The sequence below is a fragment of the Felis catus genome, chromosome C1 (assembly GCF_018350175.1).
Source record: "Felis catus isolate Fca126 chromosome C1, F.catus_Fca126_mat1.0, whole genome shotgun sequence".
NCBI lineage: Eukaryota > Metazoa > Chordata > Mammalia > Carnivora > Felidae > Felis > Felis catus.
This window is the reverse complement of record NC_058375.1, coordinates 6230833-6254409: the sequence shown is the minus strand read 5'-3', so window position 1 is coordinate 6254409 and position 23577 is coordinate 6230833. Positions and strand designations below refer to the sequence as shown.

The following is a 23577-nucleotide window of genomic DNA, read 5'->3' as shown; positions in this document are numbered from 1 at the left end:
CGCTGCGGAGCGGGGCAGGACGGGAAGGGGGGGGGAGGGCAGCGCAGGTCGTCGCCAAGGTCGTGGGCCGGACGTGCGGCGCCGGAGCGACGCTGCGTGCGTGCGGGACTCGGAGTACGTGACGGAGCCCCGAACCCTCATGCCGGCCGCCCCACCCCGCCCCTCCCCGGGGCCCCGGCACCGCAGACCCCGCTCGGCCAGAGGTCCCAGCGCGGGGCGGGAGTGGACGGCGTCGGGACGGGGGCTGGCCCGCACCCCTACACAGCCATGGGGAAGTCGGGGTCCCCCCGGCCCCACTCTGCTCCCCGTCCTGGGGAGTCGCTTCCCCCTCCGGGCCGCAGCGGCCGCTGCAATCCCGCCCCCTCCAGGGAGGTGCGGGCCCGAATGACGGCACGCCAGGCCAATGGCGAGGCGCCGTGGCGGGGGCGGGCCGGGGGGGCGGGGGAAGTGGGCGGGGCCTCGAGGAGCTGGGCAGGAAGTCGGGGCAGGCGGCGCGGAGACCCGCTTAGAGCACTCGGCGCGCTGAGACCTTGCGGCTTGTCCTCGCGCTCGGTGTCTGCGGCACCCTCTGCTTCTTTCCCGGGCAGCGCTATCCGGCGGTCAGGTAGGGGCTCGGGGAAGGGCTGCCGAGCCGGCGCCCAGGCCTGGAGGGTCCTGCCCTTGAGTCCGGCGGGGACGTGGAAGGGGCGGGTCGGCACGTGCGAGCCGGCCTCCGGGACCAGGGGCGCGGCGCCGGGCTTTGCCCGGGGCGGGGGCAGGACCTGATTAGCCAGCGATTATGGACTCATGGGGCCTCCTAACCTGCGGGAGCTCGGGAGTCGGACGCCGCAGGCGTGGAGGGTGCAGGGCTTTGGGGAAGATAAGGGCCTAATTCCGGTGCTCATTAGCGCCAGGCCTTTCCTAAAATGGAGGAAGGGGCAGGGACGGGAGAGATGCCCAGGAAGCCGCGATCCCCTCCCCCCACCAGCAGCCCCTGCTCCCGGCTGGGGCCCCTCGGCCTGCATTCGGGCGGCTGGGGGACGGAAGGAGCAGCGACTAATGAATGGGACTTCAGAAAGTCCTTATTCTTAAGGAGGCTGCGGCAGAACCGTTGCTTAAAGGGGAAAGCCCTCCAGGCGACCTCGCCCAGGTCGGGCTGGAGCTGCTCCCGCTGCCCGGCCTGGCCACTCGCAGTCGGCCCCCGATCTGACATAGAAAGGATGTCTTTTTACGAAAACTTCCTGTTCGTTTTCCCCCTCCAATGTGGGCTTCCCTCTGGGTGGTGTGGCCCGTCGGTGAGTCGCAGCCGAGGACACACGTCGGCCCTTGACCGCCCGGTCCACACGTGCTGCCCCTGGACCGGGGTCCAGGCCGATGAGCTGTGGAGACCAGCCCTCCTTGCTGTCTCTGCTTATTGAACGTTAATGACTGCAGGAATAGTTTCCTATCCAATTTAAATTTAATTTTATTTTCACACCCTGAAATAAGTTGAATACTTTGTCTTAATGTCTCTAACATGAAACAAAATATGAGATCTTAAAACTGCCTGAGGACATAGTGTAATAAAGATATGTTTAAAAGTGCATCTGTCTCTCCCTCTCTCTGCCCCTCCTCCACTCTCTCCCAAAATAAATACAGATTTAAAACATCGCATTTAAAACCTATAAAGTGAGGCTGGCAGCCTCCGGTGGGGGGGGGGGGGGGGGAGATTGACAGCAAAGTGCCTGAGGGGACTCTTTTGTCTGGTGGTGGCAATCATACACAGGTATAATTTGCCAAAACTCGGACTAAACCAAAAGCATGAAGCTAAAAAATACGTGTAAACGAATTTGCCTTTTTGTAAGATAATAAAAACTATATGCCTTTTTTTGTTGGCTAATGAATAAAACTCCATTGTTAACCTAGACAGCGAAGCCACAGGAGTGACTTCAGTGTCTAATTTTGAAACATAAAAAAGAAAGATGCCATTTGCTGCTTCAGAACATTCCAGGCAAGATACTGGAGAGGAGCCCAGCTAGATAATGGCTCTGAACACTCGCCCAATTCCACTAGGCCTCTTTCAGTCCTAGAAGTTCATTTCTTCCTTGGGAGCCCCTGGAGGGGAAGGTGAGAGAGGGCTTTCTTTGAGGATCTGGTATTTGCTGTTTGTGGCAGATCTTTTGTTTGTTTGTGCTTTCAAAGAAGGCCTCTTCCCATGGAGCATCTTAGCATTCAAAGATAGAATCTGTGTTGGGGGGGGGTGCTGGCTGGCTCAGAGCATGTGACTCAATCTCAGGGTGATGAGCTCAGGCCCCACAATGGTCATGGAGCCTATTTTAGAAAATTTAAAAAAATTAAAAAAAAAAAAAAAGCAAAAATAGAATCTTTATTCTTTCAACTTAGGACATTTCCTAAGTGAGTTTTTTTGAATGGGTAAAATGCCTGTTGAAAGAAATACTAATTAGATGTCACTGTGCATCCGGTCTTGGTAAAGATCCAAGTACGGTGAAGCGTGAAACTGGCAATGGCAAAGATTGCGCACAGACCAAGGACGCTCCTGGCCTCAAAATTTCTGAGCATCCAATGTCCAGCAGTTGAACATCTTACCGCTTATGTCCCTAGCTATTCACTGTCCCACTACAAATCAGGTTTTCCTCCTCGGATCACATCAGGGTTGTTGGTTTTTTTGTTTGTTTTTTGCCCTGGGTGGGTTTGCTCACGACCTTCACGTCCCCTCGGTCCTTACTTGGTCCTTCCATTCCCACGCCAGCCCTCGTCGGGAACTGTTGACAATAACCCGTTTCAGACTGCCTCCTCCTCTGCTGTTCCGCATGCCAGCAGCACATGAATCTTTCCGGTGGTTTTGGGTTCTCCCTGGCGCACATTTTCTGGCTTTCTTTGCTTAGAGGACAAGCCCTGGGCTGCTGGGGTTTTTTAGGCCCTGCAGAGCTGGGTCCCGCAGGCTTCCCGACTCTTGTCAGCCTTGCATTCAATATCTGTCCGGTGCGAATTCTTTCTTCCTAGTCCAGGAACCCTCAGAAGTGATTCTTTAAATGAACGACCCCAAACTGCATTATGGTTTATGGAAAATATGAACTGTGTTTCCCCACAGAAAGTCACCATGTCTATCCTCAAGGTGCATGCCAGAGAGATCTTCGACTCTCGTGGGAATCCCACCGTTGAGGTGGACCTCTATACCTCCAAAGGTACGTGGGCCTTCCTTTCCGCAGTTCTGCTACCACACTCCCCCCTCCCCCCCTTTTTTTAATTAAACGACAGAGCCTTAGGTAAGAAAAGGTGGGTCGTGAAAGCCTTCCGTCTGATCCCCATGTGCTGGTAGGTTGTGGTTCCTGACTGGGAGGAGGTGGGGAGGGTTGCCAGACACGGGGTCCTTGTCCTGCTGCTTCTTGGTATTTAAAACAGAAAGGCTGGTTCCTAGGTCAGTGAGGAGAAGAAAGGCCATTCCTCGTCCTTAAAAGGGCCCATCGCTCGTTTGCGTCTTAGCTTGCTGTCACCAGCATGGCCGATCCGATGTGGTAGGACGGAGCTTTCTCCGTTGAAAAGGAAAGATCAGAGGAGTGCAAGTGTATGTGAAGCCTTCTCTTTGTTTCCAGAAATCACTCTTAGACCAAGGATTGGGGACAGCTCTTAACATTTGGGTGTTGGGCCATTCCACAGGCTCTTGTTTTCTGCCTAGCTGTAAGTCCTCCCTCGAGGGATTTGCCCACGTGGGAAAAATGGAGGCTTCTTTTTTTATGTTTCTTTTCAGAGCGCCCGCAAGTGGGGAGAAGGGGAGAGAGAATCCCAAGCAGGCTCCACACTCAGCGCGGAGCCTGACGCGGGGCTCGATCTCACAAAACTGAGATCATTCCCCCGAGCCAAAATCAAGAGTCAGACAGTCAGCCGACTGAGCCACCCAGGCGCCCCTTCAATGGAGACTCTTAAAAGCTTTTGGCGGTTTTTAACTTTAAGGAAATTTGGTGTGTTCCGTCCAGCAATGTCTGAGCTGGTTTCTAAATGGACCTTGGGTGGGGTCGGAAAAGGAGCCTCAGGCAGAATCACCCAGCGGCGCTGAGCGCACAGGCCTGCCGCTCAGAGCTGAGTCATGGTCTGTAGAAACCCCGGCCCTTCCCTTCCTGCCCTGCCCGCGGTTCCTTGCTGTGGCGGGTGCTGTCGGCACAGGGTTTCTTCACAGCACGTGCTTCGTGCCAAATACCCCAGGGCTCGAGGAGAGTGCTGGGAATTTCCTCGCGACTGGCAAGACTGGCTTGCTCACAGCGTGGAACTTTCCATTTGGAAGTTAACGGACTCGAACCAACAGTGGAAACAGGATTCAAGATACTAGAAGGTTGTTGGGGGGAGGGGGGGAGCATTCTCTTTGAAACACTTAAAAATGACCAAATATTTTTTTGAAATTTAAACGACCGGAAAGTTTTCTCTTGTGTGTCTGTCGATGCTTTTCAAAGACAGGAAATAGTGGATTGGTGAAGAGCCTTTCATCACTTTTTTTTTTTTAATTTATTTACTTTTAAGAGCAGTTGTAGGTTCACAGCAAAATCCAGCAAAAGGTACAGACACCACCGGCCCCCTGTCCCCACATGTGCACAGCGTCCCCCACCGGAGTGGGACATTTGTTAACATCGGAACCTGCCTTGGCCCATCGTCGCCCAGAGTCCATAGTTACATCAGGGTCACTTGCTTGCTTTCGTGGCTCCTTCACCTCGTCCAGTGCCTGGTGGGGACCTAGAAAGCCAGGGCCCGTGTCAAGAGACCACGTGTCCTGCACACGCCATCACCGCAGTGACGCAGGCAGACTAACGGACCGTTTATTTAAAATGCCTGCTTGATTTTTTTTTTCCTTTGTCCCTTTGCCTTCTCATATCTCAGGTGGGGAAATCCCTTACGGTTTCAAGTAGTTTCTAGAGGCCGCCTTCACTTCCTGCTCCCCTGAACCTGTCTGCCTGCAGTGCCACATCCCCGCAGTGTCTTTCTTAACAGCGTCCTTTTCCAAGATCAGCTACGTTTATGCTCCGTAGTCTAGGTCTAGCCAGACGGCTGGTTCCCGTGTCCCCAGGATGGCATAGCGTGGTGCTTGATCGCCTTCCAGTGTTCCCAAGCTCGTACCTGTACTGTCCTTATTTTTTATATCTCCGCATGTTTTTATTGGTTACGCATGGAAATGATCATCTTTTCGATATAGTGGATTAAAGAATATATTAATTTCTCTTGGTTTTACCAGTTTATTTGTTTCTTTTTAGAGGTGGGGGGGGGAGAGAGAGAGAGAATGAATCTCAAGAAGGTGTCACACTATCAGCCCAACGCGGGGCTCGAACTCACGAACCGTGAGATCATGACCCCAGCCGAATCAGATGCTTAACCAGCTAAGCCACCCAGGCGCCCCTTGGTTTTACTTTCCGACTTCAGCGTAGCTACTAGAAGATCTTAAATCTCATAAGTGGCTTGCATCGAATTTCTGTGGGGCGGTGCCACCGGGGGGTGGTCACAGACCAGCTGCAGGACACGAACGGGGAGCTTGTTAGAGATACAGGCACAGAGTCTTCGGCCTCCCGTTTCGGAACCTGCATCTTAACAAGGTTACCAGGTGATCGTTTGTGCACAGGAACATCCGAGAAGCTGTGCTTGAAAACTTTTTCTTGAAACTAGAGAGATTCACCAGCTTTGCCATAGGGTCCGTGTTGGAGAATGGTCCCCACGTGAAGGGCAGGAGAGACTGACCATCTGAGTCCCCCAGGTGGTGGAAGGACGTGTTTCCCGACGGCTGCCATCTGTGAGTGGGTGGGACTCCGCAAGGGCTGGGACTGTGTCTCTCGGTCACGATTTCTCCCTCCCTCAACGTCCAGGTCTCTTCAGAGCCGCTGTGCCCAGTGGTGCCTCAACTGGTATCTACGAGGCCCTCGAGCTCCGGGACAATGACAAGACACGCTACATGGGCAAAGGTAAGAACCCCTGCCTGCCTCTGGAGCGTGGCTGCGTGCCTCGTCCACGCCTCCAGCCCCTGCTCCCGGACTGTCACAGCCTCCCCACTCTCCACGTGCCTTGTATTTGAGGATGGCACACCTGATGTGGCCCATGGTGTTGATGGTGAGCGTGTACTCTGTGCCTGGGGGAGCTGGGAGGGTTGGCATGTTGATTCCAGCCTTCCTAAACCTGTGAGCTCAGGGGCAAGAGTTTTATGCTCATTTGTACTGCACTTGGTCCAATCTGGAAAATTCCTGCTCAGGGAACTGTAGCGCAAGAGCCTTGCCGTGTTCCCAGGAGGGCTCCGCGGGCCTTCCAGACCATCAGTCCTCTCCAAGGGGCTGGTCTCAGTAGAGTGTGTGGAAGGCCTGGCTAATGGCTCACCTACAGACCAGTCCTGGCAGCTTGATCTTTCTGTTGGGGGATTCACGGACCTGGCAAAGCCAGCCTCTGCTGGGCTGTGCGCAGATCGGCCTGTTACTGTCTTGCAAAGTTCGCCTTACCGTAGACAGAATCTGTGTGGCCAAATCACAGAACAGCAGCTGGGGCCTAGACCATGCCTTCTCAACAGAGCGGTATCACCCCAGGGGTAGGAATTGGTTCTTGGGGGAGGCAAAAAAATTTTAAAAATCCTACAAAATTACTTTGTTTTATGGTCCTCCAAAGGGCCACAGTATATAAATGGGAATATAGCGTATCCGTGGCATTAAATTTTCAGAGAAGGGCGATTCGGGAAAAGGTCTGAAAAGACTGCAGGGGAGGGGTGGTGAGGAAGTGAGCTAGGGAAGCCCGCAGCCAGCGCTCCGGGGATTATCTCCCGCGGGTTCCCGCTGCTCCCGGCTCAGGCGGATACTGGTCCCAAGCAGGCCTTGCAGCACCTCGACTGTAATGAGGGTGAACCCGTGGTCCCCAGGACTCTTCCTGCCTTCCTGTCTCCTCTCTTTTCTCTCATTCCCTGTCCTTCACAGCCTGTTCTCTTCTGAGTCTGTCTTTTTTCCTTCTCTGTCAATCTCTACTGGTCAGGTGTCTCCAGACCCGTTAAGTATATTAATGAGTTCCTGGCACCAGCCTTGTGCACACAGGTAATACACGGGGCATCCTTTAGTGTCTGCGGCTGGTTCCCAGTGCATGGTCTTGCCAACTAACTTCCCTTCAGACATTCTGAGATGGTTGCTCTGTGTGTGGCTCTAATCCTTGGGGGTCCTAGGTAAGAGCACTCAGACTGGGCCAGAAAATACCCCAATCTTGGGGGGACAGAAATGGGGATTTGAAAGCGGTCCCGTTTAAGGTCTCTGGGCGGGCTTCTGAATATCTGGGTTAATATCCTTGGTGGTTCATCGCTCAGTGCTGCTCACGCCTGTTTTTCATTAATGCCGGTAATTTGATTTGATTGTTCCTTCTAGGTGTCTCAAAGGCTGTTGAGCACATCAATAAAACTATTGCACCTGCCCTGATTAGCAAGGTAGGACCTGCCTCCTGATAACTAATGTATTAATGCCATCAGAGCGTCTCCCAGGCCAGTGGGCTTTCCTGGTTATGGAAGAGCTTATTCTGAGAGCTAAAGGAGCCAGTTGGATTCCCTGTCCTGCATGAGAATGACCTCACCTTTACTAATCCACCCTCTGCCTGCGTCCACACCTAACAGCGCATGGAATTGGATCAGAGCGACGGGAGACCGTCTCATGATTTTTCCCTCCAACTATCTTGACCTTTGGGAAGTTAAGATCCAGATTTTAAGAGCGGCTCTTGGGTGTTGAGCAGAGTATCCACGGTGACCGACCATTTTTCACGAACCGTGGAATTATTTACTTTATTTTTACTGGCTTTTTTTTTTTTTTTTTTAAACAACAGAGCTCTGGTTGAATAAAATTTTACTTGGAACCTCAGTGTGTCATAAAAGTAGGGTGAAGCAAGGAGGGGACCCACCAGCCCAACCCACTCCTGCCTCAACCCCGCCCCGCCCCACCCTAACTCCCGTGGCACTGGCGAGGGCAAGAAGGATTTAAAAGCCCTTGGCTAGGGGCGCCTGGGTGGCGCAGTCGGTTAAGCGTCCGACTTCAGCCAGATCACGATCTCGCGGTCCGTGAGTTCGAGCCCCGCGTCGGGCTCTGGGCTGATGGCTCGGAGCCTGGAGCCTGTTTCCAATTCTGTGTCTCCCTCTCTCTCTGCCCCTCCCCCGTTCGTGCTCTGTCTCTCTCTGTCCCAAAAATAAATAAAAAACATTGGAAAAAAAAAAATTAAAAAAAAAAAAAAATAAAAGCCCTTGGCTAGGGAAGCCTTCTCAGGCCTGGAGCCAACTGCAGCGGCTCACCCTTGCTCCCCGGGCGTGTGCCTCCCCCTCCTTGAACTCATCCCGTTCCCCAGGGGCGCACAGGCTCCTCTGTTGTTTGTCCCCGGCTGGCTTACCTTGGCCTGGCCTTCGCGGGCCTCGTTCATGGGTCCCCAGACGGTTTCTCGTGGCTGCTCTGCCAGCTCACGTGCTCCGACCCGGTCTCCCGGGCACCTCCACGCACCCCTTCGTTCTTTGTGCCCGGGTGCCCTTACCTGGTGTGACTAACGCAGTGAGAAGGGCTTTCCTGGGCATCTCTCTTCCCTCTGGGGAAAGGAAGCCGTCTTCACGCTCTTCCTGGCGAGGGTCTACCTGGAGCCGTCTTGCGTGGCTGACGGCTGACTTTGGCCAAACGTGCTTTGTGAAAACTGCGGAAGATACCAAGTTAGTGACGTGGCATGATGAAGTAATACGTGGTTTTCCTTTCGGATTTTAATTTGTATACAAAGCACTTTATAAATAAAATCATAGATTCTTGTTAATTATGAAGTTTTTAAAGTGAAGCTGACTTTTAGTAAATTGTTTTAAGCCAGCTTTTAGGACACCAGTGTTTTGGGGTTTTGTTTTGTTTTGTTTTTTTGCTTTTTTGTTTGAAGTAATCTCTGTACCCAGTGTGGGGTTCACACCCACAACCTTGATATCCAGAGTTGCATGCTCTGTTGGCTGAGTCAGCCAGGTGTCCCTTTAAGACACCAGTTTGGGGGCACCTGGGTGGTTCGGTTTGTTGGGCATCCGACTTTGGCTCAGGTCATGGTCTCGCGGTCCGTGAGTTCAAGCCCCGTGTCGGGCTCTGTGCTGACCGCTCAGAGCCCGGAGCCTGCTTCGGATTCTGTGTCTCCCTCTCTCTCCGCCCCTCCCCTGCTCATGTTCTGTCTTTCTCTCAATAATAAACATTAAAAAAAAAAAAAGACACCAGTTTTATTATTTTATACTGGAAACACTCATTTTGATCAGTCATCAAGCATCTTGCTGAATGATTGGACTACCTACTTGCAAAAGTCCTATCTCCCTCGAGAACGTGAAGTTTGCCGTCACTGAGGGTACCCAAGAGGGGTGGTCCTGTCACTTAACCTTCGAGGACCACAGCTCGTTGGCATGAACAGAGTTCTGTTATTTAGTGTCCAAAAAAATTGCACTACTTAGCATGGTCCAGGCAGCTCTCTGCCTTACACAGGATGTAATTTCGGACTCCCAAGTAGACTAACCTCTGTGACGCCAGGTCCGCATCTCGGGCAGTTGATCGTTGGCTCCCTAGTGCTTGGAGAAATGTCTGAGAATGTGAAACCAAGCAAAAGGCAGTTTTGTGACTCCCAGTTTCTCGTTTCCTGCCCCCCCCCCCTTTTTTTTTGCCTCCCATACAAATGCATAGCATAGAACTGATTCAGGATTGGCACAGTTCCAAAGTTGTCTGGGTTCCGGGGAGGGGAGTGACCACGCTCCCCCAAGCGGCTGACCCTCCCTTCTCCCCACAGAAACTGAGCGTTGTGGAGCAGGAGAAGATTGACAAACTGATGATCGAGATGGACGGGACAGAAAATAAATGTGAGTGACGGGGGTGGAGTCGGCCGGCCTCCCAAAGACCTTCCGACCCTCTGAGGGTCACCGTGTGTGACCGAGGACTGCGCGGCGTGATCGTCCGCGGGCTCTGCGGAGCCCATCAGCTCACCATAATAAAACCTGTTCTGGGGGTGTCTGTGTGGCTTAGTCAGTTGAGCATCGGATGCTTGATCTCAGGGTCGTGAGTTCAAGCCCTACGTTAGGCTCTGCGCTGGGCATGAGGCCTACCTAAAAAACCAAACACGTTTGTAGATATTAGGAGAAATATCAGGTGGCAGCTTGTGCGTGGGGTTACTTCAAAGAGGCTTCTGCTTTACGGTGATTGAGGCAGTTTGTGGAATTTGCCAGAATTCCATAGACCAGAGAAAGGGCTTTCTCTTCTGGGGAGAAAGCAGATGAATCCACACGGCGTGCCGTCATGTTCCTGGGTCGGACGCCGGAAGTAGGTGCAGTAGAGAGGAATGGTTCTGGATCCAGGCCGGGTGCGCTCCCGTGTCGGAGTGCGGGCCAGAAGGCTGGCAGGAGAAGGGTTAAGGGTTACGGGTAAGAAACTGCTTCATTGAACTCTTCTGTTCCAGCTAAATTTGGTGCAAACGCCATCCTGGGAGTGTCCCTGGCAGTCTGCAAGGCGGGGGCCGTTGAGAAGGGGGTGCCTCTGTACCGCCACATTGCCGACCTGGCTGGCAATGCTGAAGTCATCCTGCCGGTTCCGGTGAGTGGCTTTGAACTTCCCAAGTGAGGAGCCGGGAGTACTTGCCGGTGGGGGCCTGAGGCCTCCCACCGCTCGATCTCATCCACATGTGACTGTCCCAGCTCCGTGGGTACAGGTCAGCTCTTGAGGTCTCCACTGCGAACACCTGCCCTTTGCTAAGAGTGACCCTGAGCTGGGGACTCCACCCCCACCCCCACCCTACCCCCCCCACCCCCATACTCCACGTCCCTCCTTGCCGATGGGGGGATGAAAATCCCACTGGCTTTGTTGGGTCGGGGGTGTTCGCTGGGGTAGCAGCCAGTCCGGGACCGCAGGTGCGCCTGGTGGCGGTTCCTGAGGCGTCAGGGGAGACCCGGTGAGCATCTCCTGGCCGCGAGGGGGCTGCTTGCTGGGATTGTCTGGGCCGGATGCCGCATCTGCCTGTCTCTCCCCAGGCTTTCAATGTCATCAATGGCGGTTCTCACGCCGGCAACAAGCTGGCCATGCAAGAGTTCATGATCCTCCCCGTTGGTGCCGCCAACTTCAGGGAAGCTATGCGCATCGGTGCGGAGGTTTACCACAACCTGAAGAACGTCATCAAGGAGAAATACGGAAAAGACGCCACCAACGTGGGGGACGAAGGCGGCTTTGCCCCTAACATCCTGGAGAACAAAGAAGGTACGGGCCCTGGAGGGGTCCCCGGGTGCACAGCACCTGCCCGCACCTGCCGCTCGGGCCGTCGCTCTTTCCACCTTTCATGCGCCTGCGAGCGGAGTTCCGGGAAGGGGGTGGGAGCCGGGCTTTTATTTATTTTTTTTTTTTTAATTTTTTTTTTTTTTAATCTTTTTTTTTTTCAACGTTTATTTTTATTTTTGGGACAGAGAGAGACAGAGCATGAACGGGGGAGGGGCAGAGAGAGAGGGAGACACAGAATCGGAAACAGGCCCCAGGCTCTGAGCCATCAGCCCAGAGCCCGACGCGGGGCTCGAACTCATGGACCGCGAGATCGTGACCTGGCTGAAGTTGGACGCTAAACCGACTGCGCCACCCAGGCGCCCCGCGGGCCTTTATTTTGTAAAGTAACCAGGAATTTCCTTACTAATTTGACTTCTGAGCAGCCCGGTTAGTCTGAAGCAGGCTCGGCGATGGGGCACGGGCTCACTGTACAGCTTGCTCCTGCCATCCTTGGCCACGTCGCGATGGCAGGGGTTTGAAGTCCGCTCCGTGTTGGGGCTGCTGTCTGCCCCACGCCGGGACCAGCGGCCGCCTCGACTCGTTCCACCACGGGAGCCTCACGCGGCGTCGTTTGGCCTTGGGTCCTTAGGCACAGAGTTAAATGTAAGCGTTGAGTAGGGCGCAGAGAGTCTCGGGACAAGACTGAGCTTTTGGTTTTAGGAGGGAAGGAGGGTTCAGCCACGTTTTGTCGCCTTCAGCGGCAGCTAGCGGAAGAAAAGAGTGGCCATCCTGCCCTTTGGGTCAGTTACACGAGATGCTAATGTTCAGCCATTCGGACCTATAAAAAAATGATCCTCTCACGGTTTAACGTGGTAGTTTGGAGACGTGTGGTGTGTGGAACAGGCGCCGAATGTCTCTGTCCGCTTCCGTCCAGGCAGCACTGCCACGTGAGGCAGAGCAGAGCCTGGGCTGGGGTCACCCTCGCCGTCCCGGGCCCTTGGTCCACTGGGCTCCCTCTTGGATCCCAGCCTTTCGGCACCGTCCAGAACCCATTCCTTGGGACGGCGGATCTCAGCCGGGCACCATAACTGCGTCTTGGCCAGCACAGCTGTTCCTGGGTGCTAAATTTGGGAGCATCTGTCCGTGAGAACGCCTCGTAGAGTGGAGACTGAATTTCTCACTCGGTTATCTGCCGGGGCCCTGACCGACGGTTTCTTGCTCCAAAGCAGAAAAAAGTTAACTGGAATCACTGAAACGGAGGGCTGGGGCCAGAGCATCTCGTGGTCTTCCTGTTAGGGTGCCCATTTGGCAGAGGTCACAGGGAAGTTTTCGCTCCACCTGCCTGGTTTCCGATCTTGTCGCCACCCTCTCTTCCCAGCTCTGGAGCTGCTGAAGAACGCCATCGGGAAAGCCGGCTACACCGACAAGGTCGTCATCGGCATGGACGTGGCCGCTTCCGAGTTCTTCAGGTCGGGGAAGTATGACCTGGACTTCAAGTCTCCCGATGACCCCAGCAGGTACATCACACCCGACGAGCTGGCCAACCTGTACAAGTCCTTCATCAGGGACTACCCAGGTGAGTGCTCGGGGCGGCCCCTTCTCCGGCCACTGCCGGCAGCGCTCTGCCGGCTGGTGGCGGTGCGCCCGGGAAAGTGCGTGGGGCACCTGCGCCCCCACCTCCCTGGGGGAGGGCTTCACGGAGGTGCCGGTGCAGCAGGCGAGTCGGGAGGTGGGTCCAGGATGCCAGCCGGGCACTGACGTGTGCTAGGTTGTTTGCAAAGTGTCGGGGCTTCTGCCCCTGTCACCACAGCCACCTGAGCAGATGCGGTCCTGGCTCCCTTGCACAGGTGGGAGCGAGGCTTAAAACCCCGACCTGCAGTGTTTTCCGCCCACTGTGAGCCGGCGCTCCTCCGGGCACCGTTAATGCCGGTTCACGCGGGAGGGAAACTGAGGCACAGAGCGGGTCAGTAACGTGCCCAAGGGCGGTCAGCAAATGTTGGAGCGCGAATCAGACCAGGAAGTCCGTGCGTGAACTCAAAGCTAAAAAACGTGCCCAGGGTGGAGCCAAGACCAGCCCAGCCCTTGGCTTCCTGAACCCACCGCTCTATGCTCAGTGGCACCAAACTCAAGCCACCCTGGGCAGGGAAGTGTCCCACTTAGCAGCTCTGGGGTCCCGGGACTGCAGCTGACTTGCCTGTCACCGGAGTCGGTGGGTAGGCAGAGTGTCTCCAGGGCTGGGTCGGGGAGCCGGTCCTGTCCCGCACGGGAGAGGGGAGAGGCCAGGCAAGCAGGGAGCCGGGAGGGGAAGGAGGCTCGGTTGCCCTTCAGCACTGGGGTCTCACTGGCAAAACCTGGCTCTCGTTTCCCCAGTGGTGTCCATCGAAGATCCCTTCGACCAGGATGACTGGGAAGCTTGGCAGAAGTTCACTGCCAGCGCCGGCATCCAGGTGGTGGGGGATGATCTCACCGTGACCAACCCGAAGCGGATTTCCAAGGCCGTGAACGAGAGGTCGTGCAACTGCCTCCTGCTCAAAGTGAACCAGATCGGCTCTGTGACCGAGTCCCTCCAGGCGTGAGTGTCCCTGGGGGGGTGTGTCAGCTGTCAGGGAGTGAGGTACAGAGTCTTAGCCAGAGCTCCTGACTAGAACTATAACGGGCTTCCAGTGGGCGTCCCGGGTGGCTTCTGGATGAGCCGTGGCACCAGGGGGCTCGGGTGTCGGGCCGCTGTGGCCCGGGCCTGACCCCTTTGTGGCTCCAGGCTCGTGACTTCATTTTACATGGAGAATATCGGTCACAGGCGCGGTCAGGAGAACAAGTCTGTCCGCCCAAGGAGGCTAGACCCTATTTTGTAAATGTGACCTAGAGGGCTGAGAAGGTCCTCAGGACTCTGTGACTGGAGAGAAAGGTGGGGGTTCTCGTCATCCCCGGGAGTTGAGAGCTTGGTGGCAGCCCCTGGCTCCGACCCCTCCCGCGGTCTCCTACCAGGGGCGGCGAGCCCCTGGCTTCAGGAGGGGCTGCCGTGCCCTGGAAGTGGGAGTCCCGCCGTCACAACCATCTGGGTTGTTTCCTGACTTCAGGTGCAAGCTGGCCCAGTCCAACGGGTGGGGCGTCATGGTGTCGCATCGCTCCGGGGAGACCGAGGATACCTTCATCGCTGACCTGGTGGTGGGACTTTGCACCGGGCAGGTAAAGAGCTTCTCTGACCTCAGCTGCCCGAGCACAAGCGGGAAGGGGGGAGGCGGACGGGGTCCCGGATGCCCCTTCATCCCCTGGTTCCTAGGGTCAGAAATCCCGCCCAGAACGCCCACGAAGATTGAGAGTGCACGGCAAACACACGTGACCTTTCCTTTCCCTTTCTAGATCAAGACAGGTGCACCTTGCCGTTCAGAGCGCCTGGCCAAGTACAACCAGATCCTCAGGTAAAGAGGAAGCCCGGGGACACTGGGAGCTCTTGGCTCTGCAGGGCGTGTGCAGACGCGGGGCGGGGTTAGGGTTAGGGTTAGGGGGCCCGTGTCAGGTCGTGGGTGACTTGGGCGGAGAACCTTGCCCTTTGGCCCCAAGGCTGGAGCCGGTCCTGTGCTGCCACCTTCTGGTGGAGGAGGGAACAGGCTCCCCCTTCAGACAATCACAAAGCCGTTAGAGCTAAGAGAGATCCCCAGCGGATGTGGAGTTCAGCACCCGTGTTTTGTGGACGGGAAACCGGGGCTCAGTGAAGAAGGAAATTCAGGGCAACAGGAAGGTTTCCACTGTTCAGTGCTTCTGGATATCTGGTCCCTTTTTATCATAACGTGTCCATGGAAACCTCCTTAACGTGGAGACTTGCCTCCTTTTTTGTCCCTTTTGTTAGTCTTGCAGGAAAAGAAACCTCTCTTTCGTAGTTCTGCCCACGTTACCCTTTCCTTAAACAAAACGTGACTGGCAGAGGACGCGCCCTTCCCCACCACGCAGATACGGCAGCTGTTGGTACTCGTGCACGCTTCTACTCGTCCGCCTGCCTTTCGGCTTTTTGGCTGGAGAATTTTCAGCACATTCCAGCCATATGATTTCACCTATGAATACCTTAGCACACGTCTCAGAGATAACAGTTATGTTTACTTTGTGATGTAACCACCGTGCTGTGAGAGTGCCCAGGGTTCACAGTCGTGCCATGACGGTTGTGCCCAGCGTTCCTGGGGCCCGTCTCCCCTGGTGTGACACCAGGATGCAAACGCTTCATTCAGGGCCTTCCCTCCTTTTGTCCCCATGCCATTTATTCGAAGAGACTGGGTTGTCCTTTCGTTAAAGAGCGTTTTTGTTATATTCCAAGAAGTAGCGGTCTTGACCTATCTTCTAGTCTGTCTTTGGGAAACTCTGGGGGCAGAGAAGGCAGGGAAGGCTGAGGGGCAGCAGGTGGCCTGCTTGCTGGGGGAGCCGGTGGGCGGGGAGGGCCCGATGCTCCTGTATTCCTGCTGGTTCCAAGGACCGCATCGAGGAGGCTGGGCGAGTGCCGGGGCCTGGTCCCCGGGTGGGGAAACGTAGGCCTTGGGGGTGGAGGTTTCACTTCTCTTTCTCACCCCCTCCTCTCTGTCCTCTGCTTCCCCAGAATTGAAGAGGAACTGGGTAGCAAGGCCAAGTTTGCCGGCAGAAGCTTCAGAAACCCCCTCGCCAAGTAAGCTCCGGGCGACGCACCCCGAGCTCTGCGGTCCTGAGTCGGCTCATTAGATCTCTGCTCCTGGCGTCCCCCGGGCACCTCGAGGCCCCCGGCCGGAGCCTCTGCTAGTCAAATGCCCTCTCCCTTCCTGTGATGTTCTCACTGCTTCCTTAGAACCGCTGCAGAAGCCAGGCTTGACCATCTGGAACCCTGCTGGAAATCCTAGCTCTATAATCATGTGATTGGCCCAGATCAGTGTTTTCTCACCTCACTTCCCACCAAGTGTCTGGAGCTGAGTCTGTGTATGCTGTAATCACGAGGTGTCCACAGGCGAGATCCCCAGTGGTTTTGTTTGCAGAATAAAAAAGGCCTCAGTGACCCATAGAAATGTGTGTGTGTGTGTGTGTGTGTGTGTGTGTAAAACGTTCTGAGTCTGTCCATTCGTCATGTCTTGAGTGTTCATGGAGTGTTACACTGGGGTACAGGCCTGTAAGAGTTGGGATGCTTTGTGTCATGACAAAAAGGGACAGGAGTTGAGGACATTTCATAAGTCCTTGGGCAGGGCATTTGAGGCAAAAGGGGAAGGGGGGGCATGTTGTATCCTTGAACAGAAGTAGAGTCCTTCTTGGGAGCAGAACGTGACTTCTTACTTGGGAGAAAATACAAACACAGAACTATTACAGGTGACCTCAGGGTGGTGGCTTCTAGATCACGTGAGCCTGTAATTGTCCAAACCGGAAGGCCTCCTGGATAGAGCACAGCCAACCATCCTGGGCAAGCTGGAAGGTGGCTTCTGGGTTCCTGGGGGAAGAAGGTAAAAGGATAGTTGAACGGCAGCTCTGGGGAGGTGGGAGGGCGTTTGGAAGGCCTTGGAATCCCATTTAGATGAATACAATTTAATGCCATTCCTCGTTCTTCCTAATATTTCCGCTGCTTGAAAGCTGCACGTAGTGATGCCCACAGCACTTTGTACTGATCAGCTCTGCAGAAAGCACCCGTACTGTGTTCGTGAACACCCGAGCGTGGGGAGGTACATTTACTTAGAACTGAGAGATGAAGGATTGTGGTTACTCTCTGCCCCTTGGAAGCATCTCGTGTCTTCTTTCTTCCCCTTATTTGGTCAAGTCTCGAATTGTGGGTTTTGTTCTGTTTTGTTTTAATGCTTATTTTTGAGGCAGAGCAGGGGAGGAGCAGAGAAAGGGGTTGGGGGGACAGAGGATCCAAAGCAGGCTCTGCACTGACAGCAGAGGACCTGACGCGGGGCTGGAACTCAGGAACCATGAGATCTTGACCTGAGCTGAAGTCAGACGCAACCACCTGAGCCACCGCGTGCCCCTCCAATTGTGTTTTAATCCCCAGCCTGAGGACTAGGACGCCTCCTCGTGGGCATTTTTCTTTATTGTTTGTTAGTTTGGATTTAACTCCAGAGGCAGAATCGGTGGGAAAAGGCACATCGAGAGATTTATCACAAGGAATTGGCTTCTGAGACTGTGGGGCACGGCCGGGCAAATCCAAAGTCCATGGGGCGGCCCGTCAGGACCGAGCCCGGGCACAGGTGAAACCTTGATTCACAGGTGGAATTTCTCCCTTGGGGGAACTTCAGGCCCTGCCCTTAGGACCCAACTGATTGAGTCAGGAAATCCCAGTTCTCTGCACACCCAGGTCTTCCGCGATTATTTACTTAAGGTCCAGTGACCGGTGGCTACTTGCGTCTGCCGGATAGCCTCACGGTAATACTTAGATTCGTATTTGATAGAATAACAGAAGTCAGAGTCAGGTTGACAGGCCACAAAGCCACCGCCCGTCCACTCTCCAATCTCCAAATATCCATAACCAAGTCCTATTTCCACCTCGTGTGGTATAACTCCCGTGGCCGACACCACTCCGTCCGGATGTCAGTGACTGGCTTCCGGAATGGATTCTGGAGGGAAAGGAAGCCTTCCTTCAACCGGGCTTGGCAGTCTTACTAGAATTCGATGCCCAACCTTAAAGCAGCCAAATTTGATTTAGTGTCCTCGTTTACTGACACCGGTTTAAAGCAACAGCAGATAAAGGCATTTATCACTCCGGTCACAGGGCAGGTGGAGGTAGGACCCCTTTCAGAGGCGCACCGCCTATATAGAAGGTTGCCGGCGTGGCGCTGGGGCCGTTCGTGGCCCAGCGTGGACTGGGAAGAATCACACCCCAAAGGACCTTTCCCGAGGAGCCCAGTCAAGCAGGTCAGGTGACATTAATGCTCCGTTTCTAGAAAGCCAGTCTTGGGCCTTCTGCTGGCCTATAATGTGAAATGTCTCTGGATCACAAGTGTTCCAGGAACCGCAAGTGCTTTTTAGTGAACACCTTTGTCAGCATTCTGTTAGCAGCCTCTGGACTTGCTTTATGAGTTTTCCCTTTTTAACTTCGTATTACAAATGCTTTTCCACAAAACGTACATTTCTCGTCTGTGGTTATCTTCCAGCCTCCTGCCACTCTGACGCCAGAACAAAAATCAATGGAAAATTTGAAGCAGTTTGGGGCGCCCGGGTGGCTCAGTCGGTTCGGCGTCCGACTTCGGCTCAGGTCATGATCTCACGGTTCGTGAGTTCGAGCCCCGCGTCGGGCTCACTGCTCTCAGGGCAGAGACCGCTTAAAATCCTCTGTTCCCCTCGCTCCCTGCCCCTTCCCCACTTGTGCACGCGCATTGTGCTCTCCATCTCAAAATAAATAAACATGAAGAAGGGAATCTGAGGGGCGCCTGGGTGGCTCTGTCGGTTAAGCACCCAGCTTTGGCTCAGGCCATGATCTCGTGGTTTGTGAGTTTGAGCCCCGCGTCGGGCTCCACGCTGATAGTACAGAGCCTGCTTGGGATTCTCTCTATCCCTGTCTCTCTGCCCCTCCCCCTGCTCGCTCGCTCTGTCTGTCGGCCCTCGCAGTGGCCCACGCAGAGGCAGAGTGCAGTCGCCGAGAGCACAGGTGGAGCTGGACGGCTTTGGATTCTGGCCTTTCCACTGACCAGTTGTGCCCAGCGTCCCCATCTGTAAAATGGGGCTAATAATGCCGCGGTGCTGCCTCCCGGGTTATTCCTCACACCAAGCCAGGCCCCGCAGCTAAACAGGCACAGAGCCCCTCACCTCAGAAGAGGTGGGGGGCACAGGGAAGGGAGGGAGGGCCTCAGAGCGTACAAGGCGTCGTGGCCAGGAGGGACCGGAAGGGGAGGGTTTGCAGCGGGCGCTGCCAGCTCCCCGGGGATGAGGACGGGCACCACTGAGCCGGTCTGAGGTTCAGCGACCTGACCCAGGTCTAATTCGCATTCAGGGACAGGCCACATCTGTGCCACGGTCACAACACAGACCATTTCCAGCACCCCCAAGACTTCGTCCGGCCCCTTCCCAATCTCCACCCCACCCCTTGGGCTCAGGCAACCTAGTGGTTTTTTCTTTTCATTCTAATTAGCTGTCAACATCTACAAAGGAGATTTTTTAAGCATTTTTTTTTAAAGTGTATGTATTTATTTTGAGAGAGAGAGTGAGCGTGAGCACGAGAGAGGGAGCGACGGGGGCGGGGGGCGGTGAGAGGGAGGGGGAGAGTCAAAGAGAGAGGAGGAGGGAGACAGAGAGAATCCCAAGCAGGCGCAGCAAAGAGCAGGAGGCAGGGCTTGATCCCACGACCTGAGCAGAAACCAAGAGTCAGACGCTTAACCGGCTGAGCCACCCAGGCGCCCCCAAAAAGGAGATTTGTTGTAAAAAATCCATTTTCTGGTTCTGACGGGTTGAGAGGTCGGCCACCCCGGCCCGTGTGCAGGCTGATACCTTCTCGGTTTCTTCCTTTTCTGTGAAAACCCTCGATCCCCAAGGGCTCTGGGAGTTCTGGGCCTCCCGGGCTTTTCCGCACTGACACAGACCTTGAACGCCCCAGCTCATCCAGACCCAGAAATGGGGTGACCCTGCACCACCCTCTTCCGATTCCACCCGTCGGCTCTAACGGCAGGCCAGCCTGGCCAGCGGCCTCCCCCCTTCCTCCTGCCCGTCCTGCTGCCAAGTTGGAGGACTGCTGTCCACTGGGACCAGGGATGACAGCAGATTCATCTGCATCTGTGACCTAAGATGGTAATTAAACCCAGGCGCCCCAGGGGTGGGAAGTAAGCACATTAATTCAGGAGCAATTAAAAGCCTCCAATATCACTGTCACGCGGCCGCCACTTCTGAGACTAACTGATGACACTCGCCTTTTTGAGGGGGGGCACGTTCCCCAGACTCTGAGTCCTCTCCGGGACCCCCGATGATATCCTGGAAGAGTTACTGTGCAAGAACCGTGCCCTCGTCTTTTTTGTTGTTGTGACAAAATATACGTAACAGAATTTCCCATTTTAACCCTTTTCACGTGTACAATTTAGCAACGTTAAGTATAGCCAGCTCACTTGTAACCATCACCATTATCTGTTTCCAGAACTTTTTCAGTGTCCCAAACAGAAACTCTACCCTCATGAGGCAACGACTCCGCCTTTCCCCCATTTATTGTACTTTCTCTCTCTCTGGATTTTCCTGTTTTAGGTATTTCATGTAAGGGGACTCTTACAAGTTTTAGCTTTTTTGGCCCGGCTTACTGCACTTAGCGTAACGTTTTCAAGGTTTATACACACCAACACTTTATTCTTCTTTTTATGGGTGAATGCTATCCCATCTTACGGGGACTCCTAGATGGCTCGGTGGGAAAGACGTGCGCCTCTGGATCTCAGGGTCGTGAGTTCGAGCCCGATGTTGGGTGTAGAGATTAAATAAATAAATTGGGGTGCCTGACTGGCTCAGTCAGTTAAGCATCCAGCTCTTTGTTTCGGCTCAGGTCACGATGTCACAGTTGCATGAGTTCGAGCCCCACATCGGGCTCTGCGCTGACAGTGTGGAGCCTGCTTGGGGTTCTCCCTCTCCCTCTCTCTCTGCCCCTCCCCCACTTGGGCTGTCTCTGTCTCTCTCAAAATACATAAATAAACTTAAAAAAATAATAAATACTTTAAAATGTAAACTGATTGCATATTAAGAAATATTCCTTGGGGCATCTGGGTGGATCAGTCGGCTAAGCATCCGACTTCCGCTCAGGTCATGATCTCACAGTTCCTGGGTACGAGCCCCCCATCGGGCTCTGTGCTGACAGCTCGGAGCCTGGAGCTGCTTCGGATTCTGTGTCTCCCTCTCTCTCTCTGCCCCTCCCCTGCTTGTGCTCTGTCTCCCTCTCTCAAAAATAAACATTAAAACAGAAAAGAAACCACCGCCAAATCCAAGGTTATGAAGATGTGTCCCTATGCTTCTTCCTAAGAGTATTATAGTTTTCACTCCTCATAGGTAGGTCTCTGATCCATTTTCAATACATGATGTAAAGTAAGGGCCCAACTTCATTCTTTTGCACATGGATATCCAGTTTTTCCAGCACCGTGTGCTGAAAAGACTGTCTTTTCCCCACTGAGTAGTCTTGGCTCCCTTATCAAAAGCCACATTACTGGGATGCCTGGGTGGCTCAGTCAGTTAAGCAGTTAAGCTCTTGGTTTCGGTTCAGGTCACGATCTCACAGTTCGTGGGTTTGAGTCCCACGGTGGGCTCTGTGCCGACAGCTTGGAGCTTCCTTGGGATTCTCTGTCTCCTTGCCTCTCTGCTCCTCCCCTGCTCTCTCTCTCAAAAATAAATAAAATAAATGTTTATTTATTTTTGAGAGAGAGAGACAGAGTGTGAGTGGGGGAGGTACAGAGAGAGAGGGAGACACAGAATCTGAAGCAGGCTCCAAACTGTCAGCACAGAGCCCGACGCAGGACTTGAACCCATGAACCGTGGGATCATGACCTGAGCCGAAGTCAGATGCTTAACCAACTGAGCCACCCAGGCTCCCCAAGGAGACTTTTTTTTTTTTAATAGCAGAGATTTAAAAAAAAGAAAGAAAAAAGTGGTTGGAGGCTAATAGCATGATCTCAGAAACAATCAACTGAATGAGAAGGGAAAACCTAGAGAGTGAGGTCAGCCAGGTCTTCAGACATTTTCAAAAGGTGGGATCAGGAGGAAGCCATGGCCTTGGACTTGCGAACCCCAAGTTAGCTCATGGATCCCGCAGTCTGGGGGACTGGGTGGCGAGAAACACAGGCCTGAGGTTGTTGGGACCCTCAGGGGAGGGGCGATGACCCTGGGGAAGCCTGTGTCTCCCCAGACCAAGGGACTCTGCTTAGCAAAAACAAGGGAGAGGCCAGGGGAGGGACCACAGGCCCTTCTGGAACCCACTTGCCCTTTCCTGCCTGCCTGCAACAAGAGGCATTGTCGGGCCCTCCCATCAAAGGGGGTGAGCCCAGTGCTGGGGAGTAAAAAGGGGTCACCCGCTGGCTACCTCCTCTGGAGTATGTCTTCGGTGTCTTTCAGCTTTTTATTGTTGTTGTTATTATGATTCTTGACGTAAAATTCACATAACACAAAATTCACCATGTTAACCAGTTTAAAATGCACAATTCCGGGGGCACCTGGCTGGCTCAGTCAGTAGAGCATGCGAGTCTTGATCTCAGGGTCGCGAGTTCAAGCCCCACGTTGGGCATGGAGCCTACTCAAAAAAAAAAAATAAATAAAATAAAATAACATTAAAAAAAAAAAGTACAATTCCAGTTAGATGCGTTCCCAAAGTCTTGCAACCCTCACCACTCTCTCATTCCAGGGCACTTGCATCATCTAGGAAGGAAAACTTGTACCTATAGCAGCCTGTCCCCAGCGAACCGCCCCCGGCTCCCGGGAGGCCTTCTCCCACCTTCTGTCTCTAGCGCTGGACGCTTCACGTAAGTGGAATCCTGAAGCGTATGTGTCTGCCTTCTTTCACTCCGCATGTTTTTTCAAGGTTCATCCCCATCATGGTATAGGTCATGCTTCCCTTCTTTTTATAACGTTCCCTTGTATGGAAAGGCCACCGCCACCTACACCATAGGTATAAACCTTTGAGTTTACACCTATGTTTCTTTCTAACAGTTTAGTAGTTTTGTTTCCTGTAGTTAGGTCTTTGATCCATCTGAGGTAAGGTATTCCACGGGGATATTGTGTCCATCCATCAGCGGGTGCCTATTTGGGTTTCTACCTTTTGGCTATTATGAATGATTCCGCCGCGTACATTCATGTGTAAGTTTTTGTACCCACGTAGGTTTTCGGTTTTCTTGGGGAGATTCCCAGTAGTGGGATTGCTGGGTCATGTGGTGACTCTATGTTTAACTTGTTGAGGAAATGCCGAAGTATTTGCCACAGTGGCTGTACTATTTTATATTCCTGCCAACACTGGGAATGTTAAACAGTAAGAACTTTATACATGGTCACCAATATGTATTATTCTCTGGATTTTTTTTTAATGTTTATTTATTTAGAGAGAGAGAGTGAGCAAGCAGGGAGGTGGAGAGAGAGACAGACAGAGAGAGAGAGAATCCCAAGCAGGCTCCGCACTGTAAACGCAGAGCCCAATGAGGGCTCTCACAAGGCTCCCACGAACCATGAGATCATGACCTGAGCCGAAACCAAGAGTCGGACGCTTCACCGACCGAGCCACCCAGGCGCCCCTGGGGTGTATTTTTATTATTGCGTACTAGTGGGTGTGAAGTAATATCTTATTGTGGTTTTGATTTGCATTTTCCTAATGACTAATGATGCTGAACATCTTTTCATGTGCTTATTAGCAATCTGTATGTCTTCTTGGAGAAATGTCCATTCCGGTCCTGTGTCCGTTTTTTAATTGGTTTGTCTTTTTGTTGTTGAGTTGTAACAATTCTTTATCTATTTT

At 53.7% G+C, this 23577-nt stretch overlaps 1 protein-coding gene across 2 annotated transcripts; it reads left to right on the top strand.

Annotated features, from left to right (window-relative positions):
- The first annotated feature begins 446 nt into the window (after positions 1–446).
- ENO1 (enolase 1) lies at positions 447–16203 on the top strand. Of its 2 annotated transcripts, none has more exons than XM_003989469.5 (12): positions 447–604; positions 3071–3164; positions 5820–5915; positions 7341–7399; positions 9739–9808; positions 10402–10535; positions 10970–11192; positions 12568–12765; positions 13560–13761; positions 14267–14375; positions 14550–14608; positions 15772–16203. In XM_003989469.5, exons 2-12 carry the CDS (start codon positions 3080–3082, stop codon positions 15839–15841), a joined length of 1305 nt encoding a protein of 434 aa, XP_003989518.1. In that variant the 5' UTR covers positions 447–604; positions 3071–3079; the 3' UTR covers positions 15842–16203. The 2 variants fall into 2 exon arrangements, with proteins under 2 accessions (XP_003989518.1, XP_006934317.1); XM_006934255.4 differs by lacking the exon at positions 7341–7399 and adding an exon at positions 6961–7019.
- Positions 16204–23577: the final 7374 nt, after the last annotated feature.